General features: G+C 34.9%; 1 protein-coding gene across 1 annotated transcript; it reads left to right on the forward strand.

Annotated features, from left to right (window-relative positions):
- Window positions 1-572: 572 nt before the first annotated feature.
- Window positions 573-19,502, forward strand: LOC133172396 (zinc finger CCHC domain-containing protein 2-like). The gene is made up of 14 exons (XM_061307273.1): window positions 573-1,217; window positions 5,467-5,524; window positions 5,812-5,888; window positions 8,841-8,912; window positions 9,995-10,070; window positions 10,495-10,543; window positions 10,722-10,852; window positions 13,691-13,753; window positions 13,993-14,050; window positions 14,434-14,590; window positions 15,472-15,554; window positions 15,920-16,209; window positions 16,529-17,632; window positions 18,282-19,502. The coding sequence occupies exons 1-14, from the start codon at window positions 660-662 to the stop codon at window positions 18,314-18,316; spliced, it is 2,811 nt and encodes a 936-aa protein (XP_061163257.1). The 5' UTR covers window positions 573-659; the 3' UTR covers window positions 18,317-19,502.
- Window positions 19,503-21,371: the final 1,869 nt, after the last annotated feature.

A 21,371-nucleotide genomic window follows, 5' to 3' on the forward strand; every position in this document is an offset into this window, starting at 1 on the left:
TTGAAAAAATAGAATCCTTCTCGAAACAGGCCCGTAGGATGCGGGGCAGGGGGGGGGCTTCTTTCTGATTAAAGTATTTTGCTATAGTAAATTTTCCTTTAGATGCTGGTTGCCCCTTACCTGTAAGGTCGAGCACTAGCCAATTGCAGGATTTGGACAGTAGTTTTTTTCTCTCCCCCCCCCCCCCGGTTTTACCCTGCCCCCCCCCCCCCACCGGTCAGTTCAGTTTTTTTTTGCTGGTCAGATTTTTTTGGGGGGAAATTGCCCCCCTTTTGAAGCCGTTGCTATGGGCCTGCAAAATCTTTCAACTGTTCAATGAGCTACATAATCTCTCACTCACTATTTAAACATGACTGAGTAAACAATCTAAACCACTGTGGCATTTTAGCCCTCATGGCGCACCGTACTTCATGTGTTCTACACGCTTCAAAATAAATCTTTTTTTATGGTTTAAAATAGCTGCATTATTTGAGATTTATTCATCGATATCATTTATCACTGTGGAATGAATAAGCAAAGAAAAGAAAGATAAAGTAGAATAATATTATTTACGGGCTAATAAAAATCTCTGAATTCGATTGGCCAATGGAAAATGCCCGGATGACTTTATATCCATGTTTTTAGAGAAGAAGTGCTATGGAGAATGTTTCTAGGTCCTGATGTTTATTGACGATTGCATTTTTCCACAGGGAAAAGTGTACTCTGTTCCTTATAACATGGTTGGTAAAGACCTGGATGAGTTATACTTAGAATTTGGGACACTGAGCCCTCACCAAAGAATAGACATAGTATGTGGAATGCTTGAAATGTGTTTAGGCCCCGAGCTTCGATTTATCGGCTCTGTGGTCGAAGATTTGTGTAAAAAAGACTATATATATCTCAGAGAACAGGAAAATAAAGCAAACAAACCAGAAGAATTAGAATCCTTAAAACAGAATTCGACAGATATAAGGAATTTACAGCATGCAATGGCGATGAATCTGGCCTTGCTTCACACAGACAACACACACTGTGCCAGTATAGTTTTTGATATCTTGGAAAATAATCTAAAACGAGCTTTCTCAGTAACGCCGTCAACCGAAAAAGACAGCGTTGATATAATCCTGCTGGTGTTGTCAATGGCTGTGAGGCACCCAGCATTCTCATTTCATCAAAGAACCAAGTTGTGTAATTATTATGTATGTGTTAAACAGCAGTTGGAAAGTGTGTTGTGCAAGGTAAGGAACTGAGTTGTGTATATTGACAGAATATCAGATTACAAGAAAGATGGCGATGCCAGCTTCCACCTTCAAAAGGCGGTAGCAAAGCTGTTATTGCATAAATTGCATGCTATCATGGATTCTATACATCTTTTTGACTTAAAGATTACAATCTCAATACACATTAAGATCTAAGTTAACTTTTTAAAGATATGTTTTTATAGAACTGTAATTGATAAATATTCCATCATCTATATTGGGGGTATATTAACAAAGTGGTGCCTATTGGTTTCTGTTTCATCAGTTTATTTTTTTGTACAGCTTTCTTATGTAGATGAATATAAATGTTCATTTCATATATAATAGGATAAAATTTGAAAAATATTAAACTTTCCCAATGGTCCACACTTGATTGTCACTGGCAGTGAATTTTCGTGTGTCAAACAAAAGGTAATTCACCTCAGTTATAATTAGATTTTATGCAGTTTCAAATAAAAAAAAATGTTGAAAATTGTAATTGTAAATTTAAAGGTATAAAAGTGATATTATATAGATGCTACCTATGTAAAAAGCTACTGCAAAGTACTATTGTTGAAAAATCAGGCAATAAACAGGGTCAAGGTCATTGCATCAACTGAAAAATAACAATAATTAGAGATGTAATAGTTTTCTTCTCAATTGTTAAATGTACACAAAGTGCATCAAATGAGTAGCTGGAGTAAAGTGGAATAATATATTATGTAACTGCAAAGGAAAAAATGTATTACTGGACCAGAAATTGAACCCAGAACCCTGCATCACTAGTCAGGTGCTCTACCGACTGAGCTACCCAGGCCGATATCCATAGCCCAAACCATTACATTTCTCCCTACTTAAATTGTCTTTGCCCTTGAAGACACAATCCAAGTTCTTATTGCTCCTGGCAGGACCTTCACCTGCAAGCCCAGAGTGGTCAATGGCACCGAATTATGTAACAGGAAAGGAGACCCAGTAATGGAACCCAGGACCCCTTTATCACTAGCCAGGTCCTCTAGCTACTGAGCTATACAGACCGATATCTATGGCACAAACCATTTCAATTAATTATGTATACCATGATATAGGTAGGTTTTACCCAGTATATTGTATTACATACATTGAACATTACATACAAAACTTCTGTGGATGTTGTCTCCAGAATGTTTTTGTTATTGCATCTAACATATATTTAACTTCAAGTTTATAACAATAATTAAGAATAGGGTACAAACTAAAAAAACATTTTATACATATGGATGTTTTTCAATCTGTCAATTCTTACACCAAATGCTACTTGATTATTCTGACTATTAATGTGTGGATTTAGAAAAAGGATAGTACAGAAAGGGTAGGGTTTTAAGTAGAATTCATAAGTCAGAAATGTTCAGGTTTTTTTAGTCGGTAGATAACCTGGTGAAAGATGGTCACATTTTGTGGATGTTCAAGGATTATAAGGGAAAATTTAAGTAATATTTCACTCGACTAAGCCATCATTTAGAGTTGAATTATACAGAACAGTTGTACACATCACAAAAAAATTATTTATAAATATATTTATAAAGCAAAAGTAGATGGTATTAGTTCTTTCATATTTGATTCTAAGAAAAGGCATGTAAAAAGAAAGTAGAATTTCTTATTACCTTTAGAGAAATCAAAATCAAATAAATGTGTGTATCTGTGTTGCTTGTACTCTTTTATTGAGTGACTTACTTGACTTATTCCTGTTCGCTGCTTGGGGAGCATAGGGACAAAGAAGTGTAGAATTTTAATGACAGAAATTTATGTAAACGTTAAGAAGCCAATACATTGAATCCACTATTTTAGCTCTTTTATACATTGAAAGTCGGTGAAATTTATATATTGATAGTCAGATAGGAACTCGTTAGAAATTGTCAATCAGTAATACTAATTACTCAGACTGAAAAAAAAAACTAAATTGAATCACAAATCCAAGTATAGAGTGACATATCCATAAGGCTTTCTTAATCGAAAGACTTATTAAACAAATATGACTTGAGGGAAATTTAGACAAACTCAAATGCACTGTAAAGCAGCAAAGATGAAAATTATAAAATAAAATGCAGGAAAAAACAAAAAGTAAATCTAACAGCCATAGCTTCATTATCGTCCATGTCAAAGTCATGCAACTTATAATATAGCATAAAAATCATAAATAACATTGATTTAGCATATGCAGAGGAATATCTTCTTATTATTTCTTTCAAAGATTGTATCAAAATCCTCAGTCGACATACATTCCACCTCTTGAGGCCATGTTAACTATTTTTGCACACACGTACAATAAGGAGAGACGAATGAAGCAATACTTTTATCTTGGGCCAGACAAAAATTATTTATTTCTCCATTAAAGTAGATTTTTAAGGTTCTGAAACTGGTAATTTTATGAAAATAATTTTATGAATTGAACAAAATTTGCATGAGCCATGCAAAAATTCAATTTCGTCAATTTTCCCGTTTTTTGCGTGCCTGTCTCTTTACCTTGATTGGTACTGTCAGTGTGTATGCCAAGTACAATAACCATTAATCAAAAGGTAGCATTCTTTTTTTTTCCAAATTTAATTGAAGATTTGTGGATGCACATATATATAATGGGTATTAAGTGAAAGTTGACAAAGACAAACTGTCTTTACCACAGATAAACAAATGATTTTATTTCTCTGAATAAATCCCAGATAGGAGATGCATATTTTGAATGAGTGTACAATCACTGAGCAAAGTTTCAATAATGTGGAATTCAAATTGATGGGAGAAAGAGATTACAAGAAGGTTACCCCCTATCCCCTCCCCTTTTTCAGTGTGACAGATTCTTGTTGTTGAGAGAGATTTGAATTTATTTTTCTTTGTGGTAAAACATGATACACACAAAAAAACGGCAATTCTTGAGTTGTAGTGTAAGAATTGAATAAACAACTGTTATATCCTATTATCCACCTTGCAGATATTTGGCAGTGTCTACTGCATGTACTACTTCATATCAGTACACTGACTCACAGTAATAGAAACTAGAACAGTAATTACCTATATATATATATATATATATATATATATATATATATATATATATATATATATATTATCAGCACATAGATTGTAGTTTATATGTAAGTAACCACACAAATAAACATGCTGCATATGCACAGTTTTTATTTTTTGGTTGCTGACTTTGAATTAGGATATCTTGCAGTCATCTTAAATCTAAACCATATATTATGATCAAAGAAAATTGGAAAATTTAGGATATGTTGGTCTTTAGTAAAAAGTCATAGCACCAGTCTTAAAGTCCTTAAAAACACACTGTGAACTGTTTGCCTACATCATTACATTAACATTCAGCAAAGAGGACATTGCACTAGGAAATCTCGAAGGACAAACAGAAAACCATTGATTCTGGATGTGTGTTAAGTGACTATATAATTTCTTTTCAAACAATAAGATTCCAAATGCATTGCTTACAGAGTGTTCAGAAGGCAAATATGACTTCTTCCTCTGGGAGACTAAGAGGAAAATATCAGAAAAATTTCACTTGTGTATTGACATTAATCATCAACAAGCATGCAGTATAAACTGCTACATATCCCCATTTAAAGAGAAAGTGGATGGCTTTTTTTTAAAGATAGTTCTAAATAAATAGATTGGACTGATAAATGATATACTTGACTATATATGAACTGATGCTTTTAGAGTGCAGGTGAATTTTTATGTTGGTCATGATGAGAACTAACTTTTGGAAAGGACAATTACCTCTGAGCAACTTGCCTCGTGAATTAATGACTTTTTATTGCCTATTTGTATAAAAAGGTTTAGATTATAATGAGTTTCTGTTAAAAACAAAGTTCTCTAAGTTTGCTTGGTGTTAATTTTCACCCCTTAATAGGTAGCTGACTGCAAGTAGGTGATGTTACCTGAACTGTTTTAGATCAAGTGTCTGAATACACAGTTTTCTAAGTGTACTAAGCAAAAGTAAATTTCTATGATAATAAAAACAGATTTTGTATGAAGTTAATAAAAATTAAGGAAAAAATTATTGCAGATTTAGAATGAAAAAATCCTAAACACAAATTGAGATCACTATTCATATTTTGAAAATTGCTGCCAAAATTAAATAAATGAAATGTAGTGATGATAAACATGAAGTGAATATTGCATGGGTTTGTTAAAGCATTGTACAATATATTTAATATACATTTTTCATTGAAATTGTAGTTGTGTGTGCATTGTTTACTTGCAGGTTGATCATGAATCACGTCCAGAAAACCCATCTGAGCCGAGAGGCAAGCAGGAAGCAGGTATATGATTTTAAGTTGTCATGGAAATATGTAAACTGGTGAAGTCAGATGAAGGAGTTCTTTAGATTTTCCCACACACTAGGATAATAATAGAATATGTGTGACATGGGTAATTTTTATGGAAACTAATGTATGCAGCATTAAAAATGAATACATTTTAGATGAAGGAAGTTAAATTGTAAATAGGCTTGTTATTTTCAGACCTGTGTAACTATAATGTATATCTCCATTTTAATACTGATCAGAGGGCCAAGTGTATGTAACTTTGGAATATCTTGTTCTTTCAGATCATATATGCAATCTGGATGTGGTTAAGGCAGACAAGAGTCATAGACATGAAAGAAGGAGAGAGTATAGAATACAAGTTAGTATGTCAGTGGTATTGTCCAACGATAATTGGTACCTTGTGACAGTCAAGAGTACCATGTAGTTGTTGTTAGTGCCACCCAGGAACTAAAATGATTACCATCTTTCAGTACAACCTATTAACAGTAATCACCACCTAACAGTAATCAGAACCACCTAGCAGTTATCAGTACTACTTAACAGTAGTCAGTACCACATAACTGTAATCAGAACACTTAACAGTAATCATTACCACATAACAGTAATCAGAACCACCTAACAGTAATCAGAACCACATAACAGTAATCAGTACCACAAACAGTAATCAGAACTCCTAACAGTAATCAGAATTCCTAACAGTAATCAGAACCACCTAACAGTAATCAGAACCACATTACAGTAATCAGAACCACCTAACAGTAATCAGAACCACATAACAGTAATCAGAACCACCTAACAGTAATCAGTATCACATTACAGTAATCAGAACCACTTAACAGTAATCAGAACCACCTAACAGTAATCAGAACCACCTAACAGTAATCAGTACCATCAAACAGTAATCAGTACCACATAACTGTAATCAGAACCACCTAACAGTAATCAGTACCATCAAACAGTAATCAATACCACATAACTGTATTCAGAATCACTTAACAGTAATCAGAACCACTTAACAGTAATCAGAACCACTTAACAGTAATCAGTCCACTTGACAGTAATCAGAACTCCTAACAGTAATCAGTACCACCTTACAGTAATCAGAACCACCTAACAGTAATCAGAACCACTAACAGTAATCAGTACCACCTAACATTAATCAGAACCACTTAATAGTGATCAGAATCACTTAACAGTAATCAGAACCACCTAACAGTAATCAGAACCACCTAACAGTAATCAGTACCATCAAACAGTAATCGGTACCACCTAACATTAATCAGTACCACAAAACAGTAATCAGTACCACCTAACATTAATCAGAACCACTTAACAGTAATCAGAACCACTTAACAGTAATCAGAATCACTTAACAGTAATCAATACCACTTAACAGTAATCAAAACTCCTAACAGTAATCAGAACCACTAACAGTAATCAGAACCACCTAACAGTAATCAGAACCACCTAACTGTAATCAGAACCACCTAACTGTAATCAGAACCACCTAACATAGATCAGAACCACTAACAGTAATCAGAACCACCTAACAGTAATCAGTACCACATTACAGTAATCAGAACCACTAACAGTAATCAGAACCACCTAACAGTAGTCAGAACCACCTAACTGTAATCAGAACCACCTAACTGTAATCAGAACCACCTAACATAGATCAGAACCACTAACAGTAATCAGAACCACCTAACAGTAATCAGTACCACATTACAGTAATCAGAACCATTTAACAGTAATCAGAACTCCTAACAGTAATCAGAACTCCTAACAGTAATCAGAACCACCTAACAGTAATCAGAACCACCTAACAGTAATCAGTACCACCTTACAGTGATCAGTACCACCTGACAGTGATCAGTGCCACCTAACAGTAATCAGTACCACCTAATAGTAATCAGTACCACCTAACAGTGATCAGTACCACCTAACAGTGATAGTCACAACCTAACAGTAATCAGTACCACCTAACAGTAATCAGTACCACCTACCAGTAATCAGTACCACCTAACAGTGATAGTCACAACCTAACAGTAATCAGAACCACTTAACAGCAACCAGAACCACCTAACAGTAATCAGTACCACCTAACAGTGATAGTCACAACCTAACAGTAATCAGTACCACCCAACAGTAAACAGTACCACCTAACAGTAATCAGTACCACCTTACAGTGATAGTCACAACCTAACAGTAATCAGAACCACTTAACAGTAATCAGAACCACTTAACAGTAATCAGAACCACTTAACAGTAATCAGTACCACCTAACAGTAATCAGAACCATCAAACAGTAATCAGTACCACATAACTGTAATCAGAACCACCTAACTGTAATCAGAACCACCTAACATTAATCAGAACCACTTAACAGTATTCAGAATCACCTAACAGTAATCAGTACTCCTAACAGTAATCAGTACCATCAAACAGTAATCAGTACCACATAACTGTATTCAGAATCACTTAACAGTAATCAGAACCACTTAACAGTAATCAGAACCACCTAACAGTAATCAGTACCACCTAACAGTAATCAGAACTCCTAACAGTAATCAGTACCACCTAACAGTAATCGGTACCACCTAACAGTGATCAGTACCACCTAACAGTAATCAGTACCACCTAACTGTAATCAGTACCACCTCACTGTAATCAGTACCACATAATAGTAATTGGAACAACCTAACATAGATCAGTACCACCTAACAGTGATCATTTCCTCCTAACATTAATCATTACCACCTAATGGTGAGAAGCACCACCTAATGGTAATCAAAACCACCTAACAGTGGTCAATTCCAACTAACAGTAATCAAAACCACCTAACAGTGTTGGTACAATTTAGTATAAATCAGTTCCATCTAACAGTATTAAGACTAATAGTAATCACCTCACAGGAATCAAGATCCAGCAGGCTTTCCATCTTTATTAGTACAGAAATCATTATGAATCAACATAACACTATAATTATCATCTTATATTAATTACTACCAAACTGAGATCATTACTTCATAAACCTAATAGTACCACTTGATCATTACCACTTTTAACATGATCAGCACCACCTCAACTTCATTAAAAACCATGTTAAAGGTAAAAGTACCACCTAAGGATAATTAACAATGGGGTCTTGTATTGGTATTGATGTGTTTATTAAATCTTCTGATTTGATTAAATGTTTGATAGATCAATCATGATATTGTGAGAGAAAACTCCAAACCATAGCTAATATTGAACTTAACTTTTATTCTCAGGTGATGCTTTGATAATAGAAGTGCTATTAATTTTTCAGGTAACATGGCAAGACAATAAAAAAACAGAGGTGCTTAAAACCTATCAGGACTTCAAAGAATTTCATTCGAAGGTAAATATGTGTAATCTATTGATTGTTACTCAAACCTTAAAGGTTGAGCTAACATATTGACCTGTAAAGTCACAGTTAAGAATTTGTTTTCATGACTTTGCAAGTGAATCAGACATTAGTAATTCAGTTGTTCAGTCGAGCTGCACCATTACTTCTATTTTGTCAGTATGGTGCAGAGAAATGTTCCAAACCATCAGGATGCAAGTAAAAATAATCTAATTCATTCAGAAATTATAAACAAAAACTTGGTTTTAGTTACTGAATGATTTGAATGATTATCAACTTTCTGTGATAGTGAACAATATACACACATAGCCTTTAAAAAAGACCATAGCTGCATTGGATCAATCATTGAAAATATGAATACTCTTCCCTCCCCTTCAATAATTTACATGCTTGATTTTTAAAGTGTCTTTGGTCAAAACTCTTTATAATGTTATTTATGATAATTCTACATTGTTTATAAGGATCCTCATGGGAAAAAAGGGCTCTGTAGACAAAAATTCCACCATCACTGTGATTATTTTTACCTCTTTTGAAAAGGGGGAGGGGGTGAATGCATTGTGTTTATTATTTAGAATATTTCATCTGTGTCTGAATGAAAAGCTCCTCAAGAGTATTTTAAGGATGCTTTTATTATTAATGGAGTTTTGTTGGATTTGAAATTTCCTTCAAAATGATAAATTGGTGTCATGAAGTTTAATAGTGCCCCACATGAACCTTTCATAGATTAATGTAATTTGCTCTTCATAATGAATTGTTTGTGAATCCTGATTGAGAATATTTATTTTTATTAGCTCATACTGGTTTATTGTTTGTGTATGTTGGGTGATTTGAGGGTGATATAATTTTTTCATCAATATCAAGAACTTGACTGCTGTAGAGGTGAATTATAGAGGCCATATCCTAGGATGATAATTTTTTGTCTGCATAAAACTCAAGACAAGCACTGAGGGGAAAAAACCTAGTACTGACTACAAGATATAAAAATTATATGAATGCATGGTCAGAAGATGTCAAATGTTATTATACACGGGTGGATAAAGTATGGATATTTTTTCATGTCAATTCTCTTTTTTCAGCTGGTGAAGCAGTTTCCAGAGGAAGCTAATTTACCTAAACAGGACAGAAAGTTGCCATTTTTCTCAGGAAGCCCAGGTACAAGATTGGATTTATACCGTGTTAACTGTATATGTATCTCAGTGTATATCACATGTCTAAAGTGATGAACATACACATTTATTCTTGGTACAAATTAATAATGTCTTTTGAAATCCAGCTAATCAGTATTTTAGATCAGTTGAGATAAAAGTCATTTTTTTTCAAACATGTACTACATTATAATAAGGGAAAAAAATCAATATAATTTTGTTGGCTTTTAAATTTAACATTTGTTATTAAGTATTGGAGATAGAAGAATTATAATCAGGCCACGGGGAGGGAGAGAGATTCCCTGGAATTTTATTTTAGATCAGTTGAGAACAGACAAAATTAGAAATGCATTTTAATGCCATCTTAACTCGGAAATCAATAAGAAGATTTGTACATTACATGTTTGATTAATCTCTAGTGATTTTTTTAGGTACCGGTGTATCTAAGGAAGATGAGCAGACCATAGCACAATACACAAAGTAAGTTACTTTACGTATGGTTCATGTAACATAAAACCAAGCATTTACATGTATTTCTTTTAATTATGAAGTGAATCATGTACTTCATATATTGTAAGTATATTTTGACATTTTTAAAGAAAAGCTTTTCATAATACTGTACATGTATTTCATATTACTTGTGGTTTTTTTTTTTCAGACTTCTACTTCAGATGCCAAAGACTATCTTAAGTAGTGAACTGGTAGTGAATTTTTTCAAAGGAGATGGTGTTCCAAAGTCTCTGACAGCAAAGTCATCTACCCCAGTGAATAATATCCCCGTCTCAAGTGGTAAGAGAAGTTTTCTGTATATTATAAACTATCAGAAGGTTTGGGGGCACATACAACACAATAAGCAGAGGATCATAGTACAGATAAAAAGAATTTTGAAAATTGAAACAAGTAAATATATTTGGGAAAGGTCTCGTATGTTTGTGATGTCCCAACATTGGTCATTAGGTCAGGGCGCAGTGGTTAGAGCGTTTGCTCTAGAGTCGCGGGGTAAGGAGCTAATCCTTACGTTGCGGGTTCGAATCTACTGTGGAGACTGGTCCTTTGGATCAACAAACAAACAAACATTGGTCATGACCATGTCATAGTCTTGTCTTGTGTGGTGTAATGATAGCCAGAGAATTGTTATCTATTTTTACACAAACACTTTTTTTCTAACAAAAAAAGGTAAGAATATTTAGTTTTTATTAGCTCACCTGAGCCGAAGGCTCAAGTGAGCTTTTCTGATCACATTTTGTCTGTAGTCCGTCTGTCCGTCCGTCTGTCTGTAAACTTTTCACATTTTCGACTTCTTCTCAAGAACCACTGGGCCAATTTCAACCAAACTTGCCACAAAGTATCCTTGGGTGAAGGGGATTCAAGTTTGTTCAAATGAAGGGCCACGCCCTCTTTCAGGGGGAGATAATAAAGAATTAGTGAAAAATTAATAGCATCTTTTAAAAATCTTCTTCTCAAGAACCACAAAGCCAGGGAAGATGAAACTCATGTGGAAGCATCCTCAGGTAGTGTAGATTCAAGTTTGTTCAAATCATGACCCCCGGGGGTAGGGCGGGGCCACAATGGAGGATCAAAGTTTTACATAGAAATATATGGGAAAAACCTTTTAAAATCTTCTTCTCAAGAACAGCAAAGCCATGATGAGTCATATTTATATGGAAGCATCCTCAGGTAGTGTAGATTCAAGTTTGTTCAAATCGTGACCCCCGGGGGTAGGGCGGGGCCACAATGGAGGATCAAAGTTTTACATAGAAATATATGGGAAAAACCTTTAAAAATCTTCTCCTCAAGAACAGCAAAGCCATGATGAGTCATATTTATATGGAAGCATCCTCAGGTAGTGTAAATTCAAGTTTGTTCAAATCATGACCCCCGGGGGTAGGGCGGGGCCACAATGGAGGATCAAAGTTTTACATAGAAATATATAAGAAAAACCTTTAAAAATCTTCCTCTCAAGAACAGCAAAGCCATGATTGGTCATATTTATATGGAAGCATCCTCAGGTAGTGTAGATTCAAGTTTGTTCAAATCATGACCCCCGGGGGTAGGGCGGGGCCACAATGGAGGATCAAAGTTTTACATAGAAATATATAGGAAAAACCTTTAAAAATCTTCCTCTCAAGAACAGCAAAGCCATGATTGGTCATATTTATATGGAAGCATCCTCAGGTAGTGTAGATTCAAGTTTGTTCAAATCATGACCCCCGGGGGTAGGGCGGGGCCACAATGGAGGATCAAAGTTTTACATAGAAATATATAGGAAAAATCTTTAAAAATCTTCTTCTAAATAACAGCAAAGCCCTAATTGATCATATTGATATGGAAGCATCTTTAGGTAGTATAGATTTAAGTATGTCCAAATCATGACCCCTGGGGGTAGGGTGGGGCCCCAAAGGAGGATAAAAGTTTTACATAGAGATATATAGGAAAAATCTTTAAAAATCTTCTTCTCAAGAACAGCAAAGCCCTGATTGATCATATTTATGTGGAAGTATACTCAGGTAGTGTAGATTCAAGTTTGTTCAAATGTTGCCCCCCTGGGGTTGGGTGGGACCACAATGGAGGATCAAAGTCTGAAATAGAAATATATAGGAAGATTTCTTCTGATGAAGAACTGCAAAGCCATGATTAGTCATTTTGATATGGAAGCATCATCAGGTAGTGTAAATTCAATTTTGTTCAAATGATGACCCCCGAGGGTAGGGTGGGGCCCAATAGGGGGATAGAAAGTTTTACATAAGAACACATAGAAAAAATATTTCTTCTCAAGAACAGAAAAGCTATGTTTAGTCATATTGATATGGAAGCATCTTCAGGTAGTGTAGATTCAAGTTTGTTCAAATGATGACCCCCGAGAGTAGGACGGGGCCACAATGGAGGATCGAATGTTACATAAGAATATATAGAAAAAATATTTCTTCTCAAGAACAGAAAAGCTATGTTTAGTCATATTGATATGGAAGCATCCTCAGGTAGTGTAGATTCCAGTTTGTTCAAATGATGACCCCTGGGATAGGGAGGAGCCACAAGGGGGGATCAAATTTTTACAAAGGAATATATCAGAAAATTTTTTTTTAAATCTTCTCAAGTACAACAAAGCCATTTGTTATTTTTAACATGGCAGCATCATCAGGTAGTTTAAAATTCAAGCCCCCCCCCCCCCCCCCCCCCGGAATCTTTTCAATACTGAACTGATTTGTGCTTTTGCCTATCCACTGTGCTCAGGTGAGCGATGTGGCCCATGGGCCTCTTGTTGATGATGGTCTATAAGATTAAATGAGAGTGTTAAGAACAATTTGGAGAAAGTTTGGGTCTTTGAGACAATGATTTGATTAAGTATGTAGTTAAAATCATACATTGCACCAGGATCACAAAGTAAAGGTTCAGTTGGGTGAGGTAATATTGAAGTGTTAAATGTTACAAGTCTAACAAATGCAGTTTCTGTTTAAAATTTGTATTCCCAGTTGTTTTGTTGTAAGAATTGACAGTATTGTGATATTGGAAAGTGTGTCTACAATTTCCTCTGTTACTACATAGTACATATTAAAGATTAAAATGATATTTCTACACATGACTTGTTATTTGTGTTAAAAATAAGATACATTGTACATAATCTTGCAGAATCTGATGTGATACCATACCAATCTGCCCAAGTCTTCAACACCCATAGCCATAGCCCTCCTGGTATGTTTATAAAGTACAGTGATAGAAATAAGCATTTTATTTGATGTAAGGCATGTATGCTATACTTTTCAGTGTTTGCACGGATTTTTCAGCATTTCGACTAAGATTTGATATTCTAGCCTATTAGACTTAGTTTTCTTAGCAAATGCACTGTAATTTTCTTACAAAATTAAGGTTAAGTTACTAAGTTACTTGATTAAATATTGTTTGTGATTTTATGAATCTATTTTCATTTACAGCAACACAGCCAATGGAAACTTTGGCTCCGTATCCTAGTAATTACATTATTACTCAGAGGTAGGCCATCATGTTCATAAATGTAGATATTAATATCATTCATTTCATTCTGTTATATGTTGGAAGAATAAATACTGGTGAGCCAACTTTTTTCATGCCTCATAAAAAAAAAAGAAGTTGTAGTTTCCATTTAGCCTTTTAATCAAAGACTAGATCTTAATATTTACATTGACTTTCATTGGATAACAGCAAACAACCATGTTAACCATCTTAATCTAATTCTATACATAGCTCCAGCTTAAATTGGTAGTCATGAACTGTTTTACTTCAAGGTTTTAATGTTTAGGGTTAATGTCAGTTTGGACCAAAATATATACATGTGTAAGGTATTCCATGTATTCCTGTACAAGTTCACATAAGCACTAAGATTGTGAATTTTTCAGACCTCCCCCTGTGTCGCCCAGTCATTCCCCACAGCTTATCAGCCGCTCCCCCCTGTCTGACAGTCGCTCAAACTCCCCCGAAGAACAGGAAGTAACGAGTCTGATGAATAAAGTCAACATCAGTCAGAACTGCAGTGAGAAAGCTCCACCCATAAAGGTAGAAATAATCAAGTTAACTTTATTTCAAAATAAAACTTCTCATGGTAGCTAACCTGAGCTGAAATTCAAGTGAGCAAAGTTTGTCTGGTGTCTCTGTCTATTCTCTGTCTAAATTTCCCAATTCTCTACTAGTTGTATACCAGAAAAGGTTATGCTTGGACCTAAATCAATAAATCAATCAAGCTGTAGTCATTAGAATTGGAAAGGTATTTCTACATATCCACTAGACCGATTTTCACTAAAATTGCCATAAAACCGCTGAGTAGAAACAAAAGATGTTCCCAGTTTTCCTTTGTGAGAATTGGAATTTACTTAAAGAAGATATGATTAAAACACTTCAAAAAAAGTGTTTTTGAAAATATTTCCTGCAGTCTCTTTAGAATGAAATGTGAGGATAACAAACAGGGATCATGCTCAAAAGTCCATATAAACATACAAGTTGTGAGTAGAGGCAACATAGATCTGTGAAAACAGGTGGGATTGGGTGCTCTGGAGGAGTCAGCATCACCTGTAGAACAAGTCACACCCGCTATGTCAGAACTCGATTCAGGTGTGAGATTATGTATCAATATGTGAGCAGCCATTGTACTCTATACTCTATAGTCTTGGTTTGTTCAGATAATGCCCCTCTGTTTAGAGTGACCAAAAGTCACACACACATACACACAATTTCTCTAGAGTTCTCTTGAACATTATGACTCTATTTTTTCAACTTTAAATGCAGTAATCTTTGTGAACTTATTAAGGGGACATATTTTTTGAGAATTTCTCAAGTGAGTAAAGAACTCAGGGACCAATGTCAATACCTGACTTTTTCTATTCAGTAGGATTGTACGTTCAGTGTTTAACGTGTTCAGATCATGTTTACATTTATTGCAGAATTGGAGCTGTGAAGAAACTGAGTCCTTATCATTGACACCAGAACAGGCAGCTAAAATCCGGGCAAATCTGGCATTAAACAAGTAAATAGAACAGGAATAAGTATTTTTTAAACTGCCATAAAGTAGTAGAATGCTTAACTCTTTAGTGATTACTATGTAAATTAGTTTTTATAGATAGACAAATACATTGAATAGGGCTGAAACAATGGATACTCTAGATCTCCTTGAGAGAAACCTAAGCTCATTTTTTGACACAAAGTTTGTTATGACTAGAATATGTGACATGAATTTGACCCAAGATCATTTGGACAAGTTCAAGATCACTGGAAGAAAAAGTGTAAAATTCATTTAATACATAAACTTGGGGTATCATTTTGAGCTTGTTCACAGTACCTTGAGTTGTTTCTGCAGTAATCTTTATCTTGTTATATATTTTTTTATTTCAGAGACAAAGTTAACAATGGTTATATTGATCACTTAGTGGTCACCTCTGGTGGTCAGCAGATACCACCAGGGTGGAATCCAACCATGATCCAGCCACCATTCCAAGGGATGCCCCACCACCCAGTACATGTACTGGCCCCTCATCAGTATGTACTCCCAGCTAGTCAGACCTCGACACGTGACAGCTCCCCCACTGGGTCTGACTACTCCAGCCCTCTACCCAGTCCACTACTGAAAAAGAAAACTCTGACCACTAAAGAGACAGACAGCTCCTCAGAGGACAACGAGAAAGGTGAGATGTGGAACGTTATTATAAAATATACCTAGGGGAAAGATCCAAGATACAAACTTATAGAATGAATATAAGTATGTCAAGAGGCTGATGTAAGTTTTTTGGGGATATGTTTGTGATTTATGAATGTTGGACATGTGTACAGGCATATGAGTTCTGTTTCAAAGAGAATTATCTTGATATGTTGTACATGTATGTTATCTCAGAAACAAAATTTAAGAAGCTATTTATGTAAAAATAAGCAGATGGTAAACTCATTATTATGAATCATATACATAAGAGTAAACATTGTTGACTGCAGTTTATCTATTTTTCACAGAGAAGAGTCATAGAAATGGTTCTCCACATGTTCGTAAACTTAACAAGACGGCATCAGGAGATGGATATTATCAGGATGGATATGATGTTGGAGGACTGGCCACACTCACTGGAGGGGGTTATCAGTCAGATCCCTCCCCCTCAGGATACTACCCTGTGATAAACATGCCTCCACGCACCCTCAAGGCCCAGCCAGCACATACTAGCAAAACGATCCCACCGAATAATATCATTAGCATGCCATTGGACAGTCTTTATGGAAAAAGAGGCCAAGTTATTCCACTGGGAATGGCACCTCCCATTCCAAGAACAGAGGCCCCCACAATAACTTCTACATCAAATGTTACCTCAGTGACTAGTAATCTTGACAATATAGGGAAACCACGCATCAGTGTTTATTCATATCCACAACTGCGTCCTGTGGCTGCCCCGCGAACATTTGTGTGCTCGGTGACTAATTCCACCTCAGTGACCATGTCTAACAGCATCACCTCTCCCATGGCTATCAACGGATTAAAGTCACAGATGACCCACTCATTCTCGGAGTCCTCCATCAACAATCCCCATGCCCTAGAACAAACCATACCCCCCTTGCCTACACAGCCCCAGAGCACTCCAACATCCACCCCAAATATGCAGCTTCCACCATCATCAACTCATTCGACCTGCTCCAACTGTGGGTGCCCAGGCCACTCAGGAAACCCATCATATCCTTATGCTCACTTCATACCTAGTCACATGTTCCATGGTCAGCATTTGTGGCCGTTATCAGCACTTCCCATGACACCATCATCAAATGGACTTATCTCCCCTCATTTCATTCCACCTGCGTATCACCACTTCCAGCACTTTCCGAATCTGAATGGTCTGACACCTCAGGAGTACCTGTTGAACAACCACCATCAAAATTTTGTTCACAACCCAGGTCCACCCCTGTCTGGCCCTACCAATAATGTTCCAGGACCAATCATCAACCAGGGCCTACAGAGGAGTAACAGTATTAAAGAGCGGAAGGAGAAACCTCGGGTAGTCACGTGCTACAATTGTGGATCTCATGATCATATAGGCAATGACTGTAGTGAGAGCTCTATGGAATCTATATTGGGTAAGTCAGTCTTTGGAATCTATGTTAGGTAAGTCAGTCTATGGAATGTTTATTAGATAAGTCAATCTATGGAAAATCCTAGATTAGGTAAGTCAGTCAATGGAACCTAGATTAAGTAAGTCAGTCTATGGAATCTAGATTAGGTAAGTCAGTCTTTGGAATCTAGATTAAGCAAGTCAACCTTTGGAATCTAGATTGGGTAAGTCAGTCTATGGACTCTAGATTAGGCAAGTCAGTCTATGGAATCTAGATTAGGTAAGTCAGTCCATGGAATCTTAGATTCACAAAAATCAACATGAAAAATTTCTCGCAATATTTTGTAGAAATAAAACATTTTGACTTAATTGTTTTTTCTATGTTCAGTGTGGGTTATCCATACATTCCCAGTGCAGGTTATTGTACACATGTCAAGTTCCTAGCTTAGAGTTTCATTCATCCTTGACATTAAATCTGAATTAACTTGTCTAGAATGTTAATTTCATACTAAGACACATTGAATGCTATTATTTACTTGTACACTGTAGTTAACATTGGTTACTTTTAACCAAGTGTACCTGTGGATTGTCTGTCCAATCTATGTCTACTTACATTTATATCACAGATTTGGCTAATCATGGATCATTATTTACACCAGTTTGTATCATTTTAGGTCATTATCACTTGAATTATGAACCAAAAGAGTGACCACAAGAAGTGAACTGTTGAAACCAATTTTATTGCCATTTCCTGAGGCAGCCTCTTAACACTGAAGAGCGACAGCATGGCGTTTCACTTCAATAAACATTGTCAAGCACCGTCACTGACAGGGATTTCTCTGCACTACAGGAGAGATGTTTTCCCTTACAGCACCAGAACAATGAACAGTTCTAGCCTGCACGATTGCTTTCTGACATACCTATCTGTGAGTGTAGATGTGTCTATATAAATATCTGTCTCATCAAAGAATGAGGAAGAGTATCAACAAATGTTGAGGAATGGCTCATAGTCAAAACCCAGGATGACACTTGGTGCACATATAAAGCTGAAATGAAGATTAAGAAGCATTAGGTTTATTTTACTAAGATATTGCCTTTGAATGAGTTATTTTTTGCCCTTGAGAAACATAAGATTCAGGTGAAATAACATTTTGTTTCCAAGCTAACAGCCTACATGGTGAGGAACTGTTAACTCTGGTTGTTGTTTCACCAGATTTTATGATATAAAGTATTTATTTTCTAAGACACAAGTGATAAATTTCAGCTTCATTGACAATTCCCATGCAGCTATTTCAGAAGTTTCTGATCTCATTGGTTTTCATCTGTGAAGACTCTAAATAATACCAGACAAAGCGGACATCAACTCAGTTACATAGAAGTGCTGATTCATTTTCATAAGAAAATATTGATATCATTACATGTAGCTTATTTTTTGAACAGATAAATAATATGGCTATTTTTTGTGAAATACACCTTTAAAAAATGTTGAAAATGGACTGAGAAATTGTTACTGCAACTTTAATTAGGAATCAGTGAAATCACAATCTGTACATAAAATTGTGTCATTTTATTCATATCATTGTATTAAACGGGGTTTTTATTATTGAATATTGTGTAAACATATTGAGACTTTCTACTTGAGTGTAACTAGTTTGTACCTTTTAAATTTTGATAGTCATTCATACCATTTTGTGCTTCTGATAGCATTTACAGAATATTTTTATGTTGGATGTTATATTTATGTTTATATGTTTGAGTACTGAAAGTGTTTAACTATAAAGTTCTTCTTAGAGAAAAAAAAAACAAGCTTTTATGAGTTGAGCATTTGGCTTTTGTTGTAATTTTGCAAGCTTTTACTGTTACATTGTTTGTATTGTGGGCTCTATTTCAGGTATTTTTGGGGGGTGGGGGAAGGGGGGGGGGGGGTTGAGGGGTTACAATCTGATCATGACAAAAAACAGGTTAAAAATTTTTTGTCAATGTCCAGTTTCTGTTACTGTATGTCATAGTAGTTTAAATACAATATTTTTCATATGTTTGGTAATGTAAGAAACTTTGCAGTATTCTAATCCTATTTATTCCTTAGTTGAACTTAAAACTGTACAACTATTGATAGCAATTTATGATTGTTCAGAAGTATTTGGATATCATCTTAAAAATATCAACAATCTGTACTTCTTTGTCCAGTCAGTTGTAAGTCCACGCTACTGGGTATGTCTCACACACTTGTCTGACGTGAAGGGGAGGGGGTCATTATTAATAAGCCCTAGTTAAACATGCAATATTCAGTAAATGAATGCAAAATGAAAAAAAAAAATACTTGAGTTGGAATTTGAATTTAATAGATGCATATGGGGTAAATATTTTGTAGAAAAATGTCCCAAGTCAAACTGAATAAATTTTTGGAAAAAAAACCATCAGTAATAATTAGCCCAGCTAATTTATTTTAAACATGTTAATTAGCAAACAAAGAAAAATATAGTGCTATTTTGATGCATTTCCAAGCATGGCATGTATAATTTTTTTGTATTTTAATGTTGAAATAAAGTATTAAAATGTCAGTAATTTGTACACTGTGTGATATAAGTACATTATAGGTATGAGTACTGTATGTTTATTGTTACTATGGTTACAATTTGTTTTAATGTGATATTTTGCCATGAGTTATGTGTTATTTATGGTGCTGTTCAAGGTTTTTTCACAAATTTTGTTACACATGCTGTGCCTATTTTGGAAAAAAATATCTTAGAAATGATAGAATTACAGCCAAGGTTTAATGTACATAATGCAGTGTTAAAGCACTTGGTGTTTTAAGGAGCCAAAACTCAGGTGGCATTTTACCAGTACTTGATCTTTATTTATTATTTTACTTGGATCTTGTGATCTCATTTTACTGGCCGCCACTTTGTTTCATTACTGGAGCTGACATTGGAAATGCTCTGTTTTCAGTTATATTTTTAGTAACATGAATATGATTTAAAAATTATTAAAAAAAAATGCAATTTAGTGAATGAAAATGAATTGTTTGAAATAAAAGCCATCCTGAGAAGTACCGTAGTATAAGATTGAAGGTACGTGTACCTGTGTTTATTGTTGCCCAGTGTAGCACATGTTGTGTAGTTGACTTAAGATAGTGCTGTATGTATATTTTTGAAGAAATGGGAGAAACTTATGTGAGATTGTCAATATTGCATACTATTGATATAAACAACGGGATGCATCTTTTTTTTCAGCACTTTTTGATTATGTTTTATTGTATATTTTTATCATAGTTTTAGGCGTAATCAAACAACAAGTTGTTTTACATCTTAATTTCAGGTTGAGTCACCAAAGAAATCTGGGTTGTGTATTTTAATCATGGCAATACATAATGGAAAAAAAAAAAAGATAAAAGTATCTTTTGATTTAAAGTTTGTACTTAACCTTATTTCAGAAAAGAATTATTTTTGGTGTCCATTGATTTAAATAAGTTGCATGCAGAAACTTGAATCAGAATAAATCTGATTTATACATCTTGTTACTATATGTAATGCTTTAATTTATGAATGATATGTAAATATCTTTAAATGATGGTAATTTGTGTAAGAAAGGTCTCCAGGTGTCAAAAAGAAGAGTATAAAATACTTTAGACCTGATACTGGATTATATGATTGTGCCATTTTGGATAGTTAACCAGTTTTATAGTGTGAATATATGAACATTGTTCCGTTTTGTAAAAAGGCATTTTTATTTAATGTTGTGTAATGGGAGATAATGTACAGCCA

This window comes from Saccostrea echinata, unplaced genomic scaffold, assembly GCF_033153115.1.
Source record: "Saccostrea echinata isolate AGI-Se365-2 ecotype Australia unplaced genomic scaffold, CSIRO_AGI_Sech_v1 ptg000054l, whole genome shotgun sequence".
NCBI classification, from domain to species: Eukaryota; Metazoa; Mollusca; class Bivalvia; order Ostreida; family Ostreidae; genus Saccostrea; species Saccostrea echinata.

Excerpts from the sequence above, each read along its gene's own strand:
- LOC133172396 (XM_061307273.1), top strand. The coding sequence starts at position 660 with ATGTTTATTGACGATTGCATTTTTCCACAGGGAAAAGTGTACTCTGTT. Across the intron at positions 8,913-9,994 it reads TCAAAGAATTTCATTCGAAG|CTGGTGAAGCAGTTTCCAGA; the intron begins GTAAATATGTGT and ends CTCTTTTTTCAG. Across the intron at positions 13,754-13,992 it reads CCATAGCCATAGCCCTCCTG|CAACACAGCCAATGGAAACT; the intron begins GTATGTTTATAA and ends TTTCATTTACAG.